Here is a 27,128-nt window from a genome sequence, read left to right on the forward strand (position 1 = left end):
CTACCTGCCTGCCTATCTATCTATCTATCTATCTATCTATCTATCTATCTATCTATCTATCTATCTATCTATCTATCTATCTATCTATCTATCTATCTATCTATCTATCTATCTATCTATCTATAGGCTACCTGCCTGCCTATCTATCTATCTATCTATCTATCTATCTATCTATCTATCTATCTATCTATCTATCTATCTATCTATCTATCTATCTATCTATCTATCTATCTATCATGTATGTACTGTACACATAAAGGGAGAAAGAAGTACATAAAGGAAGAGAAGAAAGAGGGGGTGGAACTGCATTCCACACTTAATCATGGAAACTGTGAAAATAACACAACCACGCAAACTCCAGCCTTGGAGCACAGCATCTCCAACTACCTCAATACTCCAACTATTCACCGTGAATATTTTTTCAAACGATTAAAATAAAAAGAGAGAAACATTTGTAATTGAGCCCCCTTTAATAACACTCAGGTAAAACCAATATTTTTTTTTACACGCTTTGAAGAGAAATAAAAAATACTTATCCACAACATAAATAAAACCTCCAAGTAACAGAAATATTGCAAGCTACATTCGTCCCACTGTCACAAAGCTTAATCCACTATGACCATCATATTGAATAAGCACAAATATTTAGTAGAAAAATACATCACACACACGGTCGAAATCTACATTCTATGAACATCTTGTCAGAAAAGGCAAAGAGCGAAAAATGCAAAAGACTTTTAGAAAATGTACAAAAGTTCTCAAAAGAACATTAAGCACTTATTTTAGCTAATGGCACTGTTCTGCATGCAAACATGACCATAGTACATTACACATATTCAAGAAGAATATTGCACATTGATTAAAAGAATATAGATGTCTGTTGGTAGGTACAATGTGCGTTTCTTCTAAGTCTAAGCATTTTAGCCTAAAGTAGTTCATAAAGTTCATACAAAAAAAATCGTATCTTTAATAGAGACTTTAATGTGGTTTATAGGTTTTATCAACAAAATCTGTAATGCCCTGTGTAAGAATCATGTCCACAGTGTAATGACACTTTTTTGGCTCATCTACTGTATTTATGTATTTGGAACAAAAGCCTGAGTGGATAAAAAAAAAAGGAAATGATTTGCAAATCATATACTTATATTTGTTGTAATAGGCCCTGCATTCATATATATTGCTTTATGTATAAATCACTTGTTAACTTATATTACTGTTCAAAGTTTGGGGTTAGTAAGGTTGGGGTTGCTCACCAAGGCTGTATTTATCTGATCAAAAATACAGTAATTTTGTGAAATATTATTACAATTTAAAATAACTATTTTAAAGTAAAAAAATGATATATTTTAAAATGTAATTTATTCCTGTGATGCAAACGTGAATTTTCAGCAGCCATTACATAGTCTTCAGTGTCACGTGATCCTTCGGAAATCATTCAAATAAACATTTCTTCTTATTATTATTATTAATAATGTTGAAAACAGTTGTGCTGCTTAATATTTTTGAAACCATGATACATTTTTTTCAGGACATACAGTTAAAATAACAGCATTTATTTGAAACAGATTTTGTTATAACTGTCTTTACTGTCACTTTAGATCAATTGAATGCATCTTTGCTGAATAAAAGTATTAATTTCATTAAATAAAAATCTTACTGACCCCAAACCTTTGAATGATAGTGTAAAAAGTTGAGTTTTCTTGTATCAACAATCAGTTTGCATCATTTCCTAAAATTTCAAATTCCATGTTTCAAATTAAAAGGATTAATCGCTAAATACTTCAAGTAATAGTCTGGGACATGTTTATATAAATTAATAAATGTCATATTTCTGCGGTATCTAAATAAACTTGCCCTTACTTTCCTTCTATTGGATTTATTAAGAAAAATATAATAATAGATATTATTTTTAGTTATATAAAGTGGCACAACATGCAACCTCTAAACTAGGGTAATAAAGAAAATGACCAATATTTAAACAAACTGCTTTGCGCTCAAAGGCTCAATTTGGTCCTACATTCAAACATTTGCACTTCCCTCGTATGTGAAGAACCGTGCGAGACGTTCAGACATCTTGCTGACAGGCAACAGGAGAGATAAAAATGACATCACCTGGAGCATGAGTTTTGTTATAATACACACCTGTGTGGATTGACGTCGTTGGAATGTTATTAAATCTTCCGGTCTAAAGACTGACCAAAATAACTTCTCGCCAAGGAGAGCCATAAACTTTGTCAGAGCACGAGAGCATATCAAGTACATCCTTAATTAACTGAAAAGCAGTTTGGTGAAGTGCCTTTCCCTTACGCAAATCGGGATTTTGAGGACGGGCTGGATTCCAAGCACCATAAAACGTCCTCAGCGAGCGCTTCTATATTAAGAGTTTACACTCCTTGACATTTACAACTGGGTTTTGCAATCTAAGCAGATGCACGCTCTCAGAAATTGCCTCTCGGTCTCCTTCCTGTGCTCCGAATAATCTCTCAGAGTGAAGAGGAGCTCTGGCTGTAGTGCCGAAGCATCAGCTGGTCGTATATTGGGGAGCAGGGCTCGCACAACGGCAGCTCCGAGGCTGGCGATGTGGGAGACTCGCTGATCGAGTCCACGGAGGAGTCTCTGAATGGCGAAGGTGGTGTCAAGGCGCCCAGATCCTCAAAATCAGTGGTCCTGACCGCACACGAGGAGTCGTAGGTGCTGTCAAAAAGGCTGGCAGGTGAAGCCCTGCTACTCCCACCGGCTATGATGCCCCCGGTGATGCCGACCGCAGAACGAGGGTTGGTGTTTGCTACGGCCACCACATCTGCGTAGGTGGTGACGGTGGTGGGATGCGGCCTTTCTTGCGGGTGGAGACGGAAAGAGGGGGAGCAGGGTCTAGGGACCGGGGCGGTGGTGTTCACGGCTGTTCCCGGCGGTGACCCGGGCAGCATCATGCTGTTGAGCTCACTGATGTTTGCCGTGAATCGACTGACCACACAGCTGATCTGATCCATGATGGAGGTCTGGGGCGGGCCGCCATGATGCAAGCGCTCCGTTAGGTATGAGGGTATAGTCACCACTGTCGCGCGCTCTTCATCGCGCTCTTCCAGTTCGCACCTCTGCAGCGGAGGTCGCTGACACACGGTTGGCAGTGGCGAAGGGGTCCGGGGGTGGTAGGTTACAGGGTAGCGCTGGTTTTTCTGAGACCCGTCGTATGCCAGCTTCACCTGGTCTGGCGGCCGATCACAGCCCTTTGAGAAGGGCTTAATAATGGCCGTCTGGTTGGCCTCTTCCTTTTTCTTAATGTGGATTGAGATCCGCTTCCACAGGTTTGGCCTGTAACTTCTCTCGTTCTGTGCCCAGGTCACCGTTTTGCCATTGGAACTGTGGAAAGAAAACAGCAATGTGTATTTTATTGATTAATTATACATAAATACACATAACAATTTAACATAATTAATATTTAGTATAGTACATTATAGTATACTAAATGTTATAAAGTGTGTATATATATATATATATATATATATATATATATATATATATACATATATATATATATATCAGTATAGTGTATATCAGTTGAGCAACTAAAGGCCTTCCCAAAACGGACAAATTGAGACTGAATTTATAGACATTTGGTATATTTATGCAGGGCACAGAATCATCAAAAAACGAAGAGGGACTTCCCCCCCACATGGTTGCTACGCCCTTGCTAGTTTTAAACATTAATGGCCCTATCATACACTTGGTGCAATGCAGCGCCAGGCGCGACACCAGTGTTTTTTGATGGTTTCAGCCCGACGCAGTAGGCTAATCATTTTCACGCCCTGCGCCAAGTTGTTTAAATAGCAAATACATTTGCACCTATTTGTGCGCCTATGGGCATGCTGGTCTGGAAACGAGGTGTATTCGGGCGCATTGTTGGTGCATTGCTATTTTGAGGCAACTGAAATACCAACAAAAACCTGGTCTAAAGTCAATGGCGCAGTATTTTTTTTGTTATTTAAAGAGCGCGTTAGTAATGTGCACCTATATGACGGATCCACAACGTGCGTGCACTCTGCTTATTACACACACAGGGACTCGCAGCAGCACACAAACTAGACAAATATTTAAAATAAAAGGATTTCAATATAAAATATTAATATTGTGAACATAAAGATATGGTGGAATCCGGCTTGTCCTGTAGATGGTCTGCTTGCGCACTTTAACCTCGCGCACGAGTAGATCAGTCTTTCCGCTTATAAATTCCACTATGTAAATAGCGAATCAGCCATGGCACATGCGCTACTGGCTTTTAAAGGGAATGTAAAATTACAGTCCGCTTGGTTTTTTGCACTTTACGCCCAAAACACACCCATTACTCGTTAAGAGAATAGGCACAACCCTTTTACACCATGTGCTGGGCGCGCGTCATTTTTCCTGTCGTTAAACTAGCAAAAGTGGATTCGGACACGTCCTAAGTGCACTTGCACTGTGTGCTTTAGACCATGCACTTAGATAGTTAAAATAGGGCAAGAAAGAACTGACCCTACCATTAGCCATTCAAATCCATCCATTCCAAGCGCAATTACCACCCTCATCCAGTCCTGTACTTCAGACAGGAAATCTCTAACTTCAGTTCTCCTTATGCACCTGGGGACCCATCGACCCAAATGCACGAAACTACTGAGTTGCTCCAGGAATGATTCACAGGCAGACAGGGTAATTGGTTGGGGCTCTTTTTCTCTTTCGAGGGGAATATTGGCAGTTTTTTAATGTGCTCTAAAATATGCTCAGTTGGAGAGTTGATTCATTTTCAGTCTAAACTCATTTTCATCCTCAAAAGCAAACCTTTGGCAGGCATTACTGAGAGATAAACAGATTTAATGTGAGCTATATTTATTTATTTATTTTGTCAGAAGCGGCTTCTGCATTTGAGAGTAGTGACTGCAAATCATCTTATTATTAAGAGGAAAAAAATAAGGATTTTCAAACCTGACATAAACATAATTGACACGTTATGCCTCATTATCCTTAAATTCATTCAGTGTAAATCCAATTAAACCAAAAGAGCATAAATTAAAAAATAAGATGTCAATACCCAACTTAAGATGGCTGGAAAAAAATGTAAGTCTGCAATTATGATCAAGCATTTTTTTTGTAACCCATCATGCAGGATTATTAACAACTAAAACTATTCAAAACTATTTTGGTTACTGATAAAATAAAATAAATCTTAAGCTAAACAAAGGCATTAAAATTTGTAACAAAAATTCAGTTTAATAAGGGTAAACCTGAAATAAATATAAAATTACACCTAAATGGTAAATTACAAATGCATATAACCCTAACCCTAACAACAACAAAAATGAATAAAAAAAAAAAAACTGAAAATGTATAAAAATCCCAAAATTAATAAAAGCTATAATAGTATATAAAACATACAAAAATAGCACTGCTATCATACTGACCTTACTGTGTCTGTGCCAGAGCCTCGCCGCCTGAACAGGTTAGCCAAGCTGCTAGACCGGCTAGCGGCCGAGGCAGCTTTCCCGTCACCCACGTGCATCCTCACAACTGTCGACGTAGTGAAAGCGCTGCGTACGTTCCTCTCAGGTTTGGCCAACATGATGTAGACTTTGGGCACAAACATGCAGCACAGCGCAGTAGTGGCGCTGAGGCTAACGGAGAAACACATGGTGATTATCTTGTAGTTTGAACCAAAATAAATTGGCACGAAAGCCAGCCAGATAATGCAGGTGGTGTACATGGTAAACGCGATGTATTTGGCCTCGTTGAAATTGGCGGGGACGTTGCGGGTCTTAAAGGCGTAGAAGGTGCAGCTGAGGATGAGCAGCCCGTTATAGCCCAAAGGCGCCACCACTCCGAGTGTGGAGGTGTTGCAGATAAGGTGCACCTCGCGTATGGATGGATAGTCGTATATCACTTGTGGAGGTTCCATGATGAAGAGCGCCACGATGATGCCCAGCTGAATCAGGATCAGTATGAAGGCGATGACCAGTTGGGCACAGGCGCTCATAAAACGAGGCTTCTTGGTGCAGATCTTCTTCTTGCTGCCCGCGAGGATGCGAGCGATGCGGTTGGTCTTGGTGACCAGGGCTGAGTAGCTCATGGCAGGCGAGAGCCCGATGCCTAACCTCTGCAAGTAACAGTACGCCACATGCGGCTTGGCGATGAGGCAGAATGTACACAGATACCCCAAACAGATGCCAGCCAGGATGATGAAGCACAGCTCCCTGCTGGAGGACTTCACCACGGGCGTATCGTGGAACCTGATGAAGACTAAAGTGACGAAGATGGTGGCGAGCAGGCCAAGGCAGGCGAAGACCACGGCGGCGATAGGCTCAGGATCTCCCCACAGAAGGAACTGCACCGGGATTGGCTCACAGCCTGAGGGACAAGAATTTCAAAAGACGTTAATGTAATTAGACACTACTACAAGTCTATATATTTATTTAATGGGGTCAATATCCTCCTGTAACTTTTTAAAGTATTGCAAATGTTAAATAAACAGCTTAAGCAAAAAACTACAAAAAAAGCAAGTTGGTATAATGCCATTGTCTATGATTGTTTAGAATCACTGATGTGTGACATTTAAACTTGTAAGGAGAACATCCATCGTTATGCAGATAACACAGTAAATGTGACGGCTGAATTACCGTACAACTTTATAAAACTGTGCAAAAACAAACAAAACCATCGTTCAACCAAGCGTCATGCATTATGCATTACAGGCTGACATCAACAAGCGCTGATATATTTAGCATGTGCGATTTGCATCAAGAGACAGAGAATGAGGATGAAACTGAGTCTTAATTTGGATAGCCTTTAATGAGGTTGATCAAATGAGACTGTGAAGGTTTGGTTTGTTTTTCCAGGTCAGATACACTGTCAGTCCCAAACTAGTGACACCAAGAGCTACTCTGGAAAGTTATGGCCATGATTATCAAATGCTTTTGTGAAAGTTCCTTTAGGGCAAGTCATCGAATTCGGCAGCCATATTTATAATGCCCCAGGGCAGCTATTCATGCTCCAAAATCTATGTAAATGTTTGTTGAAATTACACTTTAATCACGTTTCAAATCAGGAATAAAATATGACACCAATCTCATCATAAATTGTGCTCCTTAAACACAAAAACAATATTTTTCAGACTGGTCCAGCTAAAGCAGAAGCTTTAATGCTTATATTCAAGTAACAGTAACACTTTACAATAAGGTTTAATTACTTAACATTAGTTTAAGAATCATGCTCTGATCAAACATTTTTTTTTACCACATTCACTAATCTAGATCAAGGATTTCCAAACTTTTTTTGTCAGCCAATCCCCTGCCCTGACCTCAAATATTTTTTTAAGAACCCCCTTGTCACGGTTCTGTTCAGTTAGTTTCATTTCCATTGACTTTTAGTTTGTTTTTTCAGTCCCATGTTCTCCTTTGTCTTAGTTTCCCGCCAATCATTAGTTTCTGTGGGCACTGATTAATCATCACAGCTGCTTATTATTTAGTTCATTATCTCTGTCTATTTAAGTTCCTCTGTTTGTATCACTCGAGTCCCGGTATTTTTTGTGCGTAGCACACTGTTTCATGTTGTTTGCCCGTGTTGAATAAATCCAGCTGTTATTGGGATTCTGCTTTCTACATCATCTTTGACCTGGGATTGTTACAGAATACCAGACCACTAATGGATTACGCAGCAAAAATCGCTTCCCTAGTCCGAGAAGGACTTCCTCTAATGGACTTTGACCTTTATTTCAGTCAGCTTGCTTTAAAGACAGCCTTCGATGATGAGACTTTAAAGTCCTCCTTCTGAGTCAGGGCTAACTACTACCATCCAGTAGACCTCCCAGACACCACAGAACTTAACTGGAAGGAGGCCATCACCTGGTGTCTGGAGAGCGTCTACCCCCGATCCAGACCCCAGCCAAACCCAGAGCCCAGCTCACCACCATCCCTAACCACGGAGACGACAACACCAGAGCCCCCTGCTGACGGAGAGCTTCTGCCCGCGAACCCTGAGTCTGATGACAGCTTCTAATAACACCCCGGAGTGGAAGTCTGACCAGGGGTGTGAGCCGGCAAACATCGTCCTGGTGGAGCTCGACACAGAGCTCCAGTCCCAATCGACTGGCTGATCGATTGGGACTCTTAAGCTGTGAACCCACCCTGAACTTTCATCATCAGAACTATCATCACCGCTGGTTCTAGCCAGCAGAGAAACGGTATCATCGCTCAGCAAGAACACCAAATAACACTACTGATCCTGTCAAACTTACCTCTGTCACCATCACTGCAAAGCTCAGCCAGTCCTCCAGCCCCGCCTCTGCTGGATGCCTGCAGCCCTTTGCCTTCCCTGGTGACACCTTGCAGCGATGTGAAGCTTCAGGTCATGCAACCACCTGCCTGGCCTGAGCGAGGGGATCCTTTGGCTCCACCTCCGGCCTTTGATTCCTTCACTCCATCTCGTCCTGTCAGCTCCGCCTTGGCTACTCCCTCCCTCGGCTCCACCAGAGACCCTCATTCCTCCGGCTCCACCTTGGTCAGCCGTTACCGTGTCTGCGCCTCGGAATTATGAGCCATCCGCGGCGGTATGTCTCTGCACCCCGTCGACTCCAGCAGACTCCGCCCTCTCTGCTGGATCCACGAGCACACCGGCTCCGCCTAAGTCCTCGGGCTTCACCTCGAACGGGCTTCACCTCGAGCGCTCGTCGCCGCACCCTTGCCTTGGTCTCCAGAGCCAGCAGTGTCACTTAAGCCCATCAGCTCTCCGTCTGCACTCTGGGATCCCCTAACATCGGCTCTGTCTCCCGTCGGTCGTCCCACGGATGTCTTCTACCACGTCAACACCTTGGCTCCTCCCTCCATCGCCACTGCCGTGGGCTATCGTCATGGCTGAGCTCTGGGTCATTACCACCCGGCTACTACTTCCATCATCTCCTCCTTGACTTCTTCCTCCATCACCTCTTTGGTCTGCCTGCTTTTACCAGCCCTTCGCCATCTCCTCTCACCAGCCCTTCGCCATCTCCTCTCACCAGCCCTTCGCCATCTCCTCTCACCAGCCCTTCGCCATCTCCTCTCACCAGCCCTTCGCCATCTCCTCTCACCAGCCCTTCGCCATCTCATCTCATCTCATCAGCCCTTCGCCATCTCATCTCATCAGCCCTTCGTCGGCTCCTTGTCCACCCCCCCCAAGCCCCCACCTTTCCTCCCTCACCGCATCTGTTACATGTTCTCCTTAGTCTCAGTTTCCTGCCAACCATTAGTTGATATGGACTCTGATTAATCATCACAGCTGCTTATGATTTAGTTCAATATCTCTGTCTATTTAAGTATGTATCCCTCATGGTCTGGTATTGTTTGGTGCATAGCACACGGTTTCATGTTGTGTTGAATAAATCTAGCTGATATTGGGAAATACTTATTCTGCCTTCATCTTTGATCTGGGATTGTTACACCCCTAAGATTTTTAAGTTAATAATTTATTTAAGTATTTTGATTTGTTTTTATTTATAAATTATTTTTATTATTCATTTTAATTTCACATTTTTATGATTGAATTGATTAACTTTTCATCACCATACCGTACCCACTGCAGTTCCCTTACGAAAAATAAATATATATTTATGAATATAATATTGTTAATTTATGTTAGTTTTTTTTTACAAACATTAATTTATACAATTTGAAATGTTAAAAATGTCTAAGCATATGTAAAAACAAAGAATAAAAAGTGTATTTATTAATTACTCAAGTATTGCTCGTTTTTAGCTAATGATAACCAAAACACTGATTAATGTTAGCATATTATAATATAAAGTTTTACCATTTACTCTTGATTATGAGAGCTAGATCGGCTTGAAAAATACAGTTTTTAAGAGTGATTTGAGCTTAAAATTTTGATTTGTTGTTTTAAAGGGGTGGTTGATTTTGATTTCACTTTTCTAACTTTATTTAGTGCGTAATGTTGCTGTTTGAGCATAAACAACATCTGCAAAGTTATGAAGCTCAAAGTTCAAAGCAAAGGGAGAAATTTTATTTTAAAGAAATTGCTTTTTACGGACTACAATAAACGTTTCCTCCCTCTCCCGCCTCCCGGGTTAGTGACACCACAAACCCTAAAATTTACATAAACCCCGCCCCCCCTGAATGCGATTTATAGATTATCATGACAGAATATGCTAATCAATAACTAGAAGATAACTACACATGAAGGGCTAAAGGTTTTTGAAATTTTCGGTGCATGTCTGTGTGAGGTAATCGAAGCTGCTACGGACACAAGCTGTTGTAGCTCCACCCTCTGTGCCGGGAGCAGCAGCTCATTTGCATTTAAAGAGACACACACAATAACGGTACGTTTTTGCTCACCATCAAAAAATAATAATTTTAACATGCTATATAAAAATATCTGTGGGGTATTTTGAGCTAAAACTTAACATACACACTCTGGGGACATCAAAGACTTATTTTACATCTTGTGAAAAGGGCATTATACCACCCCTTTAATTTTAAGTGAGACTGTAGCCGCCACATTGAACATTTGGATTTCTCCTATTTATATATTTACATGTGCACCATCTTTGCTACAGAGTCTTTGTACAGTCCATAAACTTTTTTGAAGATCTTTGTAAAATAAATATATGGTATAAAATCAACTGCTACTAAATGTCGAAAATTGGCACTCAGGCTCTCGCATGAATAGCAGAGAGGCCTCGGCTCTCAGTAATGTACTACATGCTGAGAGACTGCTGCTTCAGGGCTTACGCTTGACAGCAATTCTGGAACATTCTGACAGGCACCCCCGCCAAGTCCAAATCTCTGTTTTTGGCATGAAGTTGCCATGGTCCAGATTCTCAAATAACGCTCTAAGAGATAAATGGGTCTCCTATGTTATTTCATGACCCAGATACTTATATCACACACTGTTGTACAAGATGATAAGCTTATGTGGCTGGTCTAAGAGTTAAGAGGGTAAAAGACGGTTGGGACTTCTAGATTAACTACAAGAACAACATTTTGCTCTGAAAGTGGATGTAGAATCACCTGTGAGGTCATCTGTAGGCCAGGATCCAAGCTCACACGCACGGCAGGTGTATTCATCAAACACAAACTCGTTTTCTTTACACGGAGTACAGGTCCAGCAGCAGCTCACCTCACCCTTACGGATAACCTGAGGTGGTCACAACAGACAGGCCATGTTATAGATTTTTGTGAAGAAAATGCTGTATTGTTGTGGGTGTTTGCAGCGCACCTCTATGTGGTTATTAAGTGGTTATAAGTGTTTTTTTAGTGCATTGATATGTGGTTCCTAAGGTGTTTTGAGTGGTTAAAGGTCTACCTCCAAGTTTAGATGATAGTCTCCTCCCTAAAGATGGCTCAGATTTTAAGTCTGATACAGATTTACAATCAAATATGTAAGTCACACTCAAATTTGTAATTCTGCTGAAAACACCTCTCCTATTAAGCCATGATTAGCGATATCAGGTTTTTGAGAGAAAAAAAGGCTATATTAAGGCATCTTTATACAGCTGACTTAAGGCTGCTTTGTGCCTGCTTAAAATTCTGTGTAAAGACACATTGCAGCATAAAAGCCAGACTAAATTATGCCTGCTCTGATCCAACTAAGCCCCTTGTATAACAATATGCAGTTAGAATTGCTGTGTAAATTACATTTATGTCACCTCTGAGCAACATTAAGCAGTCTGTGTAAAGTCTGTGTATTTCAAATAAATAAAAAACACATACAGTACACACTCACATAACACATTTTTCTTTAAAAAAGATTCCTTCACTGCATTTTCACCTTTATCTGAGCTTTTTCACAGGGATCACTGCACACTGATCTGATAATGGCACTGCTGTTGGCCCAAATCTCCTCGTCATCCATCTTCAGCCCACTGTTGTCCCAGCTGCCCACGTGGATGTAGCTATAGTCCTCCTCACTCATCTGTTTAAAGTTCATGATCTCATACCTAGAAAAACACACATAAAAGCAATGTCATCATGGGCGTGAAATGGTTAATCTAGAGTCATTCTTAAAAGCATCAACATGGTTTGCCCATATAGCCTTTCAGTCTGAAGGAAGATACGTTTGAAAATGACTTCACAATGGCATCAATAAGAGATTGTTTTCATTCTCTTTGAAAGGAGTTTAGAAGCACATTGTGACTTGTGAATGGAGCAGAATATGAAAGATTCCTACCTCCCCGGGGAGTCTCCGTTCTCATCAAACAGCACTACTTCTCCCGAGACACCACTGAAGTTTGTCCTCATGAGGAATTCTAAGAGTTTACCTCCATCAATCGGCCGCATGGCTTCACAGAGGCCTGCATAGCCGGGACACAGAGACTTCTGCATGGCGTGGAGGCCGTAAGCCATAGAGTAGATGGCATTGATCACAAAACCCATCTTCGTGTCCTGAGCATACTGGTGTCGGAGCAACTCTTTCTCTGTGAAATGGTGTGGTGAAAACAAACAATGAAACAAACAATATATTGAATTCTAAAGTCACCCTTTTTTATTAATATCGATTCAATGCTTTCATCTGCCATAGTAATGTATTTATCGTCATTTGGGGGCTTTTCTCAGCATATACTGATATTTTGTAATTCATTTGATAACATTTTTGTTGAAAGATTCATTATTAGATGGATAGATGAATAAATGGAGGAATGGATGAATAGATAAAGTAATGAAAGGACATGGGTGGATGGAGGAATAGTTGAATGAATAGATAAATTGATGGAATAAAAGACTGAAGGACAGATAAAGGGATTGATGGACAGATAGACTATGGATGGATGAATTAATGGATGGATAATGAATAGTTGAATGAACAGATGGAATGAAAGACTGCTACATGAATGGATGGATGGATGATAGATGATGGATGGATGAATGAATAGATGAATGGACAACTGGATGGATGATGAATAGTTGAATGAACAGATGGAATGAAGGACTGCTACATGAATGGATGGATGGATGATAGATGATGGATGGATGAATGAATAGATGAATGGACAACTGGATGGATGATGAATAGTTGAATGAAAAGATGGAATGAAAGACTGCTACATGAATGGATAGAAGGATTATAGATGATGGATGGATGAATGAATAGATGAATGGACAACTGATGGATGATAAATAGCTGAATGAATTGATGTAATAAAATATTAATGAATAGATGGGTGGGTGGATAGATGAATTATAGATAAATGGAGGGATAAATGAATGATGGATAGTTGAATGAATAGATGGGTGGATGGATGGACGACTGGATGGATGGATGATGAAAAGTTGAATGAACAGATAGAATGGAAGACTGCAACACAAGATGGATGGATGATAGCTGATGGATGGATGAATGAATAGATGAATGACAACTGGATGGATGACAAATAGCTGAATTCAGTGATGGAATAAAATACTAATGTATAGATGGGTGGATGGATTGATGAATAGATTGATGAATGGATAAATGAATGATTAATGAATAGTTTAATGAATAAATGGAATGAAAGATGGGTGGGTGGATGGATGGTAGATGGATGGATAATAATAATAATATTAAATTGTATGTGTAAAGCGCCTTTTATAAAACTCAAAGCGCTACAACACGTACAGAACAAAATAACAAATCAAACAAAAAATAAATAATATAAAAAAAATACACAGTAATAAATTGGTGGATGGATGGATGACTGGATGGATGAACGGACAGACGGACGGACGACTGGATGGATGAATTGATGAATGAAGTGAATGAATAGATTGAATGAAAGATGGATGGATGGATGGTGTATGGATGGATGGTGGATGGATGGATGGATGGATGGATGGTGGATGGATGGATGGATGGATGGTGGATGGATGGATGGATGGATGGATGAAATAATGAACAGGCAGACAGATAGAGAGGTGGATGGATAGATACAGTGTATATATATATATATATATATATATATATATATATAGAGAGAGAGAGAGAGAGAGAGAGAGAGAGAGAGAGAGAGAGATAAACAGATCAATTGATGGAAAAACAAATGGATGTATACAGTATATGGTTGTATGGATGGACAGATGTATAGATGGATGAATTGATTGACAGACAGATGGAGGGATGGATGCATGCATGCATGGATGGATGAACTGATGAAAAGACAAGAGTTAAAATGTCTTAAAATCATGTAAGCTGTGGGTCTGTCATGGTCAGAGACCATCTACCACTCACTGGTGCAGGTCCTGTTGTATTTGAGACTCTCTTGAGGATGACCCTTCAGCCGGCACTGGAAGCGGTGCTGCCAGAACTCGATGAACCAGGGGTCCCGGAGGTTGGTGTCCGGCTGCAGGTTCAGGTAGTAATCATCGAACCATGTGACGTAAGCAGACTGAAGCTTGATAGTGATCCCCCCGGCTGCCTCCCTCTGGAAGCCATCAGTGACATCATAGCGGTCGGCCCAGCCGTCGCTGCAAAGTGTGCAAGACACAAGTGAGTAATGAATGGCTTTTTTATAGAACAAACTCCCTTGAGACACAGACAGGGAGCCTCCCAGTCCAAACTGACCCACATAACAGCCAAAGCCCAGTAGTTATTGTGACCAGGTTACACTATGAATTAGGTCTTGAGGACACAGCCGGCCAGTATTTCATCCTGACAGTACTGTCACAGACTCTGGCGGGTATAATAAACCTCTCCATGAGATGGATATGCTCAAAAGGCTTCCCTATTAAGCAATAAAGGGATCTTTGGATGACAAGAGATGGATCTGTTTTCTTCCTCCTCTTTCAAACACAAATACAATAAATGATACTTTTCAGCATCCTCTCCATCTATATGTTCTCTAACACTTCCTAAACTCACAGTGCTAGATGTTACACAACTCAGCAGTGTGTGGGAGGTATCATTTTTGTTCTCATGGTAGGTAAGGAGAGGCTTTCATAACTTGTCCTTGGAGGCAAAAGCAATAGGAGGGAAAGCATAGAGGAGCATGTAAGCAGGAGCTTGAATCATCTCGTGGAAAAGAGCTGAACAGCTCAGTAAACCCACACACTGACCCCAGCGGGTCAGCCTCCCTCTGCCCACTGCTGCTGCAGGAAAACTTACAAAGACAACAAAAATGCCAAAGCAAAGATGTCTGACAGTATTTACAGCATTAAAGCATCATGTGCATACTGCAAAATGATGCTGGGGCGATTTACGGGATATTTGATTTTATTTTGGTGCCAAATAATATTAATCAACAAATAGGATATTTCTCTCTTGCTCTTTGTGTTATAACTTGCGTAGGTGACATTAAAGCTATTTTAACAGCACATGAATACAGTACATGAATCTTTTGAACGGTCAGTTTAAATGAATCGTTTTAAATGAACACTGATTCAATTGATTTGCACTGATTTGTTTGTGACAGCACTCGCTCATGGAATTACTCAAATTTTGATCTAATAAAAGTACCTCAGGTTAAATAATAATAAAAAAATACCGTAAAGCTAATTCAGTTCAAATACAATAATAATATCAAGCTTGAATATCTTCTGGAAAATAAAGTCTGAAAAATATTGAGCTTTTTTTTTTGTCACAGAGGCTATGTGCTCTATAGTGGACTAGTCCATATATGATTATGACTTCATAAAAAGTCTATATAAATAAAAACATTTATTACGTTTACATGTGCAAAAAGATTATTGATTAATTTGAATCACATTTCAAATGATTTTTTAAATTTTTTATTCAACCAGACACGGAACTTTTATAGCATCAAAAATAAAAAAAGAATAAAATAAATAAATAATAATATTTATAAAAAGATATACGCTTTATACGTCAATGTTTCAGGAAAAACATGTCCGTGGGCGTTTCACGTTTTGGAGTCTACACGAATCACAGTTTTAATCCGTTAACAATTAGCCCACAGAGGAATGACACACACACGCCTATGTGGGATGCTGCTGTATTAAGGACAGAAAATAATAACACATTTACACCAACAAATGCTCCATAAGCTGCAAAGTGATTAAATTAGGTTACACTTTTATCCACCCCCAGGGTGGAGTCCGATCAGCCCTCATCAGCTATGGATCAGCTCTTGTGCACACTTCACTGATGAACAATTCGACAGATAATACAATGGAATACAATGCAGTGTCCTCACACTCACTAGAGACAGATGGCTGGGCACAGTCTGCAAACTGCTCGTTAGTAAATAATTGAAAGCCATTCAGTTGTGAAACGGCAGAGCTCGGACATCACTGCTTTCGTGGCTGTCAATAGGCTGCTGAGAGCAGATGTTTTCAGACAGCCTTTCCTAACAATTGTTTTGCAAATCGGGACAATCTTTGAAGGATGAACAAAAAAAATGTTTGGTCACCATATTAAAAATAACATTTAAATTGGATAATATTCAGGCTTTTGAGCTTTGAAGTGCTGGGAAAAGTTTTGAAGTACTTGAAAGTCCTTGAAAAGTTCTTCATTCTTATAACAATAGCCGCGTTTCCACTGCGGGAACTTTCCCCAGGAACTAGGAACTTTGGGCTGGTACTCGGTGTGTTTACACCGCAGGATCCAGGGTCTAAATGAAGTTTCGGGTAAATATTTCCCCCTCAGAAAGTCCCTGCTGGCGAGGTAGTACTTTTTAAATGTTCAGGAACTTTCGGGGGTGGGACTTGTGCGCTGAACATGCTGATTGGTTGTGTTCACGCCGCATTTTGACTGGATGACTCCACGCAGCATTCTATTTTAACCGACATTTTTAAAAACCTATTGCGGTTCGTGGCTTCATGCGCAAGAGTTGTCCGGCTGCAAATATGGAATTAATTTTTTTTTTTTTTTAAACACAGCTGGACCGACAACGAGGTTACGTATTTGTGTAACAGGAAATTTTCTGCGCGTTCGTCCCAGCCATCTCACATTCAATGTCCGCAATACATCACAAACACAACTGCAGCACAGTTTGAATCTCCTCCATACTTATTATAAATGTGGCGCTCAAAACTGATTACTGTGCGTCGCAGACTGGGAGGAGCAGTCGAGCGCAGTTTATAATCTTCCCGGTACTTTAGACCGCGGTGTAAACGCAGAAAGCAACCGGTCTGGGGCAAAAAAAGTTCCTGGGACAAATTGTTCCAGGTAATTTCGGTGGAAACACGGCTAATGTCTAACTGTCTAATTTTCTGGGTTATAATCAAAGCTATATGCGATTCATCTTTGGACTCACCGGACACACACTTGTTGTATTTTAAAGGGTTGGTTCACCCCAAAATTTAAATTCTGTCAATAATTACTCAACAGAAGCTCAACCGAACCTGCTTGACGAGCAAGAACAAACCTCATTGGTTCTTGCTGAAGCTCAAACGTGCTGCGTAACACGAGAATGAACCTCTTTGGTTCTTGTTGAAGCTCAAACGTGGTGCGTAACACGAGAATGAACCTCATTGGTTCTCGCACGTCAAGCGAACATGCTTGACCTTCCGTTTATCACAAATTATGTGTGAGCTGATTAATGTTTACATTTGAATAAAAGCCTAAATTAAACCTGTTCATCATATATAGCAATTGTGTCTCTTCCAATGGAGGGACAGAAAGCTCTCAGATTTCATGAAAAAAAAATATTTGAACGAAAGTCTTACAGGTTTGAAACGACATTAGGGCGAGTAATTAATGATAGAATTAAAATTTTTGGGTGACCTATCCCTTTAAATTTGGTTGTTTTTCGCTATGTTTTGGCTATATCTTTGCATGAATATCAAAATCATCCATTTTAATTTGTCAAATGGCTTCAATATGTGTAGATGTGCTTGTTGTGATATTTGATGATGGCTGTTACAGCAGCATTAATAGAGTTAGGAATGAAAGAAAATATGAGGGACATTTGATGATGTCATACCTTGGCTTTTGGTGAATTGACGGCACTGAGTAGGGTTAATGAATCAAAGCCAATGAAGCTAACGTGTATGTGCAGGGCATTACGTGAATGAATGAAATCAGAAAGCAGCCAAGATACCAAAGAAAGTACCTGGAGATTTTGTAAAATGTCTTGAGACACTTTATCACTTTTGCAGCCACATAGAGATCAAGTTACTGGAACAGAGACACAGTGGCCATATTCTCATTGAACCAAAGAAAAGAAAAAAACATTCGGCCCTCCCTGGAGCTGGTGTCTGACACCTCATCAAACAAACACACACACATAAACTCGGTCATCCACTCATGCACACACAAACACACCTCACCCACGCATACACATGGACACACACACACAGTTACTGGCACCCCCATAAACATGGCATCTTCTCTCAGCCCATCCAGGCTGTCTGGAATGCCCCGAGGCCCAGAATAAAGACCATGACACCATTTTCTGAAATAGATCCTCTTTAAATATTCTGAAATATAGGCCCTTACCACAGAACAAATCCTGTCACACTTTACCAAAACAAAGATTGTCCAGGCGCATGCAAGTTGATAATATTTGATTGAATAGGTGATATGATTACAAAGTTATTAAATGAGCTGATCTCAAAACAATGGAGTTTGTTTATGATTCGAAAAAATATGGGTATTGAAAAAATCTAATCAAATCAAAAAAATTCACAAAAATATTTATTTAGAGAAGAAGAGAGAAATATTCAAAGCGCATGCTTAAAAATCTTCTTTTCAAACATTGGTGATTTTGAGAGAGTTTAACTTGCAATTGTTACCTTAAAGAGCTGTTTTTGGTCAAAGAAATAAAGCTGAAATAAAATAAGATGAAAAACAAAAACAAAATGAAGAAAGTCAAAATTAGAAATGTTGCCTTGGAAACAAACTGAAATACACAAGTTTAAGTTGAAATACTAAAATGACTAAAACTTAAACAAATAAAAACAAATTAAAGCTAAATAGATACATTAAAAAGCAAACAAAACATGATGAAAGTGAATGCTTTGAAAAATGAGAGCTAATTCTAATTATTAATAAATATGAATAAATACTACAATAGCATATAAATAATACTAAAATAACACTGGTATAAATTCATGTACTTTGTAGATTCAGTGTAATCAAAAATATCAGCTGCTCCCTTCTGAGGTCACCACAGTGGACATCCACATATTTATTTGGCATATGTTTTACAGTATTTAATAAAAACAATTAATTTGGCTGTTACCATTTTTAGGTTGCCAGTTGAAGGTATGATATATCAGTAATTATATACATATATTCCCCATCATTTACATTTAGCAGAAGGTGTTCTTATCCAGTCCGTTTAATGTAAGCTCATCCTTAAAGGTGCACTAAACAGAACTGCAAAAAATGATGTTTTCCCAAACGCTCCCAACAGCCCCAGCATGTCTTCCATTGTTTGGTTGAACAGGTAGTCCCACCCCAAAATACACCATTGGTTGAGCCAGATATTGTTGATACTCAACTGAACTTACTTATAGTCATCTCTGCATATAAAACTGGGATAGGAGAAGGAATTTTAACTTTGGAAAAAATGACACTTCACACTTTAAGAGTCAGCGAATGTCTCAATACCAAACCGAAGAGCTCCTGAACAGAAGCAGAAATTGGAGGGATTATTCTTAGTTTAATATCTCAAAGACATAATACATTATTTCAGTCCTTAATATCCATAAGCGATTTATTAATGGAACAGCGAGAACTGAATTGGGGGTGAAGCTAAAAATAGATCATTTAGATGTCACACTCCAGAAGATTAAAAATGGGAAGAATCATTTCTTGCTTCATTTGACACTATGAATAGCACGTGCACATTTTTCAAGATGTCGATGCCAAGTCAAACTCTTAAAATACTCTTTTCACAGGATCTGTCATATACAATTATCTTTTTAGAAGTCATTGAATGGTAAATTAGCAATCGTTCACAAATATCTGAATGCGTTTGTGAGGTAAAGTTGAAATGTAAGAGTGTTTAAAAGACAGTCTGTACTTGTTGAAACAGATGTTACACAATTAGTTCAGTGTCACTGCACGTCTCAGGTCTTGATTACAGAATCAATAGGCTCACTCAAGAGGAGTTATTATCATTACACAAATCAAGTGCATATCACTAAAACAATCATAAATCACATACCTTGCTTCGGATGATTGTTCACTATAATGGTGATGATGATGATGGTGATGGCAACATTTGTGGTGATAACAGACAGAAAGATGAGCCTTGCTTCCAAGTTTTGATCCATCTTGATTTTGTCTCTCACACACACATACAAGCAAAGAGATGCAGATGATGATCAACAGGCGTGGGTGGACATTCAAAAGGTAAACACAGTCTCTATGAGATACCAACAGAACTGCCTGATGGTGTGGCCCTTTCTGACCCACAATATATGTGGAAAAAGCACTAAATGAACACAAGATAACAGGCAGTAAAGAAGATACAGATGAAAGGTGTCGCCAGGGCTGGTTGTCACATGCACTATATCCCATAACTACTATATGGTTTTGAATAAATCATCTAAATACAGAAATGTATGTTTACTCTAGGTTTCTCAATGGGTTGTCCGAGCAAGTTCGCACATATGCATACTTTTATACAATTGATTAATTATATTATATGATATTATATTATATAAAAAATATATAAGATGGGAGGAAAAATTATGTCAATGCTTTTGCGTTCTCACGCCCTGCGTTCCACTGAGAAACTTTGCGTTCCCTCACAAACTGTTTGCGTTCTCTCGAGAAACTTTGCGTTCACTCGCAAAATGTTCGCGTTCTCTCGAGAAACTTTGCGTTCACTCGCAAAATGTTTGCGTTCTCTTGAGAAACTTTGCGCTCGCTCACAAAATGTTTTCTGAATACAAATATAAATTTATTTTAAAAAAAAACAGACAAACTTTTGAACTTAAGGGTATATATGCAAAACTAAAAGACAGACTATTTAATGGTTTCTACTGAGCGACTAAAGGGACATGGTGATGGAAAAAATATGAGATTTTTTTTTTTTTTTTTACATATTTCAATGGTTTTGCATTCTCTCAAAAAAGTTTTTGCGTTCCCGGGAACCTTTGCGTTCCTTCGCAAAACCTTTGCGTTCCTTCGCAAAACCTTTGCGTTTCTTTGCAAAACCTTTGCGTTCCTTCGCAAAACCTTTGCGTTTCTTTGCAAAACCTTTGCGTTCCTTCGCAAAACCTTTGCGTTCCATCGCAAAAACATTTGCGTTCCCTCGAGAAACTTCACGTTCACTTGCAAAGAAAACAAAAGAGTTTGGGAGCGAGCACAAAGTCTCTCGATGGAACACAAACATTTTATGAGGGAACGCAAAGTTTCTCAAGAGAACGTAAACATTTTATTCAGGGAACGCAAAGTTTCTCGAGCGAACGCAAAGTTTCTAGAGAGAACGCAAACATTTTGTGAGCGAGCGCAAAGTTTCTCGAGAGAACGCGAACATTTTGTGAGCGAGCGCAAAGTTTCTCGAGAGAACACAAATATGCATTAAATTGATCAAAAGCCATTTATAATGTTACCAAAGATTTATATTTCGAATAAATGCTGTTCATCAAATTCTATTCATCAAAGAAATCTTAAAACCAATTATCATGTTTCCACAACAAGATTAAGCAGCACTGTTTTCAACATTGATAATAAAAATAAATGTTTCTTGAGCACCAAATCAGCATTAGAATGATTTCTGAAGGATGACGTGACACTGAAGACTGAAGAGTAATAATGCTAAAAATTCAGCTTTGTCATCACAGAAATACATTACATTTTAAAACATTTACATAGAAAACCGTTACTTTGAATTGTAATATTATTTCACAATATGATTGTTTTTACTGTATTTGTAATCAAATAAATGCAGCATTTGTGAGTATAAGAAAATGTACAGACCTCAAAATGGTAGTGTATTTGATATATGAAAAGTCCAAATGTAAGTTAGATTAATTCTATTTTGAAAACGTACCCCATTTGATAACATGCCGCAACAAGCAGTAAAAGTGGAAATGTTTAATAAGATTGGGTAGTCATGACAACTCAAAAATATAATATGTGTCTAAACAGAATGTAACATCCAAACACAAATCTACTCAAAAACAAATCTACTCTGAGACATTCTCTGGAGTAAAACATGTGGCAACTAGCCCTGGTCTCTCCTACAATCTTTCTCAAGTGAGTATGCTTTTCTAATACAACACCTACACTTTGAGGAAAAAATAGATTTGTTTTCCAAAACTGCCCAGAGTGCTTGCCGCAGGCACAATTTCAGGAGTGTTTTCTGGCTGTTTCTTCGATAAGAAAGTGTCTGTCAAGAATATAAATCCATGTGTATGAAGTACACGTGTTTGGTTACTCACCTGCCAACCAACAGGAACTCTCCAACCAGGCGGCGGCGTCTCATGGCCATGAGGATGCCACGCACGGTCATGCCCTCGCAGAAGCACGCCACCACACGAGCTTTGGGCAGGTGGCTTCTGAGCTTATCGAGAAGACGATCAAAACTCTGTTCTCCAGCATTGCTGTAGATCTTGTCAGAGTGGGCGATACAGATGCCATCCTTTGCTGCCATGTCTTTGAAGGCCTCCATTCCACTCTCACCATAGTTCCCTGAAGATTGAGACATTTTATGATTTTTAAGCTTGAAACATGCTCTGTATATTTATTCAGTTCTGTATTAGATTATATTTAAGTAGTGGCCTAAAATGATGTCCAGAGGGGACACTTGTTTTTAATGACCTACAAGTTCAATTAAACCATCAAAATGTGAGGAAAATTTGATAATTTGAAAACACTTTGAATGGGGGAAGAACAAATCTAAACTTGGTTAAGGTATGTACTGTAAATGACTGAATTATTTGGCAAACTACAGCTATCACGTGGAGTTGAGGAAGATGAAGGAAGTGAGTGAACAGATTGCTTGCCACTTAAAGATACTTTATTTATCACAATAAAACAAGGACGAGTTATCCAAACAAGAGAAAATCCAGGCCGCAACACAACAGCTTACACACATAGGGTAAGAGAACACTGAAAAAGGAACAGAACAAACTGTGAGCTTAAATACAAGAGATAACAAGCAACTCAACAAGAACCAGGTGTACCAATCTGTAACCATGACAACTAATGAGTGATAGGAACACAGGAAACTAAAGGCAGCATATGAAAACAAGGAAGGTAAACGTCTCGGTTACGTATGTAACCCTCGTTCCCTGAGTACAGGGAACGGAGACGTGTCGTCCCAATTCGTCAGGGAATTCCCCCGACGACACGTCGGAGTTCCCAGGACGAAAGGGAACTAATAATTAACTGGAACAAACACAGTGACAAAACAAAACCATGGCTAGAAATTAAACAGAATAATGTGACAAATTGACTACAACATAGGCTAATCAGTTAATAATATTTTGATGAATCTCTCAGTTTTGCATGTTAATCATTTCATTTATTTGTATGACAGCTCGACAAAAAATTATGTCCGCAACATTTGTTTCATTCATTGCATGTTTTATTGCGTTATCACAAATAAAACACAAAATGCTTGCAAAATGTATTTAACATATTTGAATAATTTTTGAATAAAGGGTGAAAATGTCCATTTTAATTGGCCGGGCATCACTTTTTGCCATTATATTGTATTGTATTGTATTGTATTGTATTGTATTGTATTATATTATATTAGGCTATATTATATTATATTGTTTTATATTATAATATATTATATTAAATTATATTATGTTATGTTATATTATATTATAGCATTTTGATTAAACATTGATTCAATAAAATATTTATGTAAAATAATTAATTGTGTTTTTAATATATAATAGCTTGGAATTTTACAGCCATAATGTAACTTTGTGACAGCAATAGATGTCACAAATGTTGTTTGGTGAAATTACTTGGTTCAAATCTTCAGGTGGAAATGAGTCATAGGCGATACTCACAGTTAAAAACAGCACAAGGTTTGACTGACTTTCTCACATTTTATTCTCATCATTAGTTCTGCTGGTGTTTAGAAATAATATCTAGCCTACTTCTTCCTTATTACCAGAAAAATGATGAGTGAGCCAGAGGAGGAAAGTGTGAGATTGTTTCTCAATAGAATATTGCACACTATTTTAAGAGATCGTGGAAATGTAGATTTCTCATGAAATTACCCTTTCAAGCATTTTGTTCTGTTGAACAAAAAAGTAATGTAATGTCAGATTTACTCCAAAATAATAATCTATATTCTATAAAAGTTTCCATGTTCTGTGCTTTGCTTCCTGTATATATTTAGTAAGAAACATAAATAGATTTCACTTTTTCATGCTTAGAAAAACTAATGAAAAACAGGCCATGGTGCCCCTCTTTCACAAAGCGTCAGGGGTAAACTCCCCCAATTTACATAAAAATCAGGTCACCTACTTTTGTGTGAGGAATGTTCTGAGTCTTCACGCATTTTATAAGGTGCAAATTTGATACAATTGCAAAGATGGCTTGATAAAAAGCATACCAGTACATACATCTTAATTTCATTCAGTTTTTTCCAAATCAATGCTAAAAAAAAATCTTAATTATACCCAAGAGTATGAGCACTGGTAATGAAGATTACCAGTGATTGAGCTTTATTAATTCAAAAATATAATCAAAATCAGTAGTGGTTAACAGTCTGGACTTGTAACCTAAAGGTTGCAGGTTCAAATTTTGCAGGGGTGTTATGTGAACTGTGAAGTCACTGAGATGCCCTATCACCACTGCGTCCCAAAGGAAAGCATTTAACCCCAGGTTGCTATTAGCATTCCAGCGAGTACGCTGTGTTTCTCAAGGGGAAAACTGTCCATTGCTGTTCATCCTCACATGAGAGTTTCGAGGAACTGTGCCAACTGTACAGGAACTGTTCTGTTATGCAGTGCATTTTAGTGTTCCCATTACGTAATAATGTCTCAATAACAATATAGGCTACACTGCCATTCAAATGCTTGGGGTCAGCAAGATTCAAATGAATTTGAATACTTTTATTAAATTGATTAAAAGTAACAGTAAAGCCAATTATAAGGTTTTGTTTTATGGTTATATATTAAATGCTATTTCAAATCAATACTGTTCTTTTAAAATTTCCGTTCATCAATGAATCATGGCTTCCACAAAAATATTAAGCAGCATGACTGTTTTCAACATTAATAAAAATAAATGTTTTTTGAGCAGCAAATCAGCATATTAGAATGATTTCTGAAATTATTTAGAATGATGTGACACTGAAGACTGGAGTAATGATGCTGAAAATTCAGCTTTGCCATCACAGGAATACATTACATTATTACAAATAAGTTATTTCAAATAATAATAATATTAGTTGTAATAATATTTCACAATATTACTGTTTTGCTGTACTTAATAAATGCAGAGAATAATCTTAGCAACCCCAAACTTTTGAAAAGTATATCTTGTCTGTATGATAAAATTATGTATGAAATATTGACTATTATTGTAACACTTTAACTAGCTTTACATATTGTTTTGTAATCTTTTAACTAACAAATACCAATCAATGACAAATTCCTCCAGGAAATGAAGCAACAACAACACCAAAAACAACAACAGCGCAAGCATCAGTATGTATTAGTAATGGATGTGATGGATTCTTTGATGTTTTGTGGTTTTCCTCACTCTAAAACGTTCTAAAATGTTTGCTAAAATTACATAAATCAGTATGATAATATCGAAATTTGAAAAAAATAAAAACAAAATCTCAATCTCTCACTGAGCATTGACAGGTTATTTAGCACCATACTTTCTGTTCACTTTAATGCCATTGTGTGAATGATCATGGTATAAGTGTGTCAATCATGTATAACTTCATGACTATCAAATGCATCTCATCCTTCTGATGACTGAGAAATGCACTTCCAAATGCGCATGATTCCATCTCTAATCTCTCTCCCGAGGGAAGGACTTCTTCAAATCTTTCACTCAATTACTCTGTGCCAGTTCGGTGAATGAATTCTCTTGCTGCGCTCAAACTTCACTAGAACCTTCTGTCTCAGATAAAAATGGATATATATAAAAAATCTGAGTTACATAATATTTTCCAGGCATTTCATCGATAAAGAGCAGAATTCAAGTGGTCTCAAAATCCAATTGGTTGGTCACAAGAAGCAATAACAAACGTTGGCTAAAATGACCTCTGCACACAGTAACAGATATTTGGATGACCTCAACTGTCTCGTTCCCTCCTACAGAGAGACAGACACTGCAGACAAGTCTTTAAACAGTGTGTTCACTCAAACAGGAAGATTCATTAAACGCCCACAGACAGTGAAAACAGAGCTAAAGATGTAAATGATCATCATGGTCGCCGTTCAGTTAATGATTTCAGTGTGTTCTATGATCTGTCATGAGGCCAAAAAAAGGCCATAACAAAAGCACAGCAGCAACACAATACGTGAGCGTGGCTATTACCCATTCATTCTGTGTACGCTGTGTGCAAACATCAAAGACACTCTTGAACATGATGAAACAATAGATAGACAAATCTGCAGGAAGGGATAATTCTGCTTGGCAAATCATTTTAGACATCAATATACCTCCAGTAAATTACTTTTTTTTTAAATAAAAAAGACAGTAAATCTCACTATTGTACATAAAGCTTTCATTAGTAAAACACATTTGTCGAAACCATCACCCACTTTCTCAAAACCTTAAACACAAGACCAAATCTTCAAACTACATTCAGAGAACATCTGACTCTTCCGTGAAAAATCAAACAATCGCCTAAAAAAAAAGCATTTTATCCGTGCTCAAAATCAAATAATGCTCACTGATCATACACACAGCGAGTCAATATTATAAACACCACAGATCATTCATTAAACACTACATCAAAAAATAGAGAACACAGAATCCAAAGCATGCAGTTACAGAAAAAAGTACAGCTATCATAACTTACAGTAGAAAGGTGAACCAATTGGATGCTGTATGCACTGCATGTATAGTATTGTACTGAATATTGTATAGTAGGCCTATTGAATGTCTGTATATTCAGCATTTGCATACTGTAAAAATACAGTGACCCAACTGCAAAAGCCAAAAATGTTAAAGGGGTGGTTGAAGGGGTCACTTTTTTAACTTTAGTTAGTGTGTAATGTTGCTGTTTGCGCATAAACAACATCTGCAAAGTTACAACGCTCAAAGTTCAAAGCCAGGGGAGATATTTTCTTTTA

The 27,128-nt window shown here is 38.6% G+C and overlaps 1 protein-coding gene across 1 annotated transcript; it reads right to left on the reverse strand.

Moving 5' to 3' along the window:
• Nucleotides 1–511: 511 nt before the first annotated feature.
• Nucleotides 512–22,549, reverse strand: grm5a (glutamate receptor, metabotropic 5a; the record flags this gene model as incomplete). Its single annotated transcript, XM_079599079.1, has 7 exons — nucleotides 512–3,360; nucleotides 5,433–6,372; nucleotides 11,022–11,148; nucleotides 11,782–11,950; nucleotides 12,181–12,427; nucleotides 14,215–14,450; nucleotides 22,284–22,549. The coding sequence occupies 7 exons, from the start codon at nucleotides 22,547–22,549 to the stop codon at nucleotides 2,484–2,486; spliced, it is 2,862 nt and encodes a 953-aa protein (XP_079455205.1). The 3' UTR covers nucleotides 512–2,483.
• Nucleotides 22,550–27,128: the final 4,579 nt, after the last annotated feature.

Source organism: Phoxinus phoxinus (genome assembly GCF_949152265.1).
Source record: "Phoxinus phoxinus genome assembly, chromosome: 23".
Taxonomy (NCBI): Eukaryota; Metazoa; Chordata; class Actinopteri; order Cypriniformes; family Leuciscidae; genus Phoxinus; species Phoxinus phoxinus.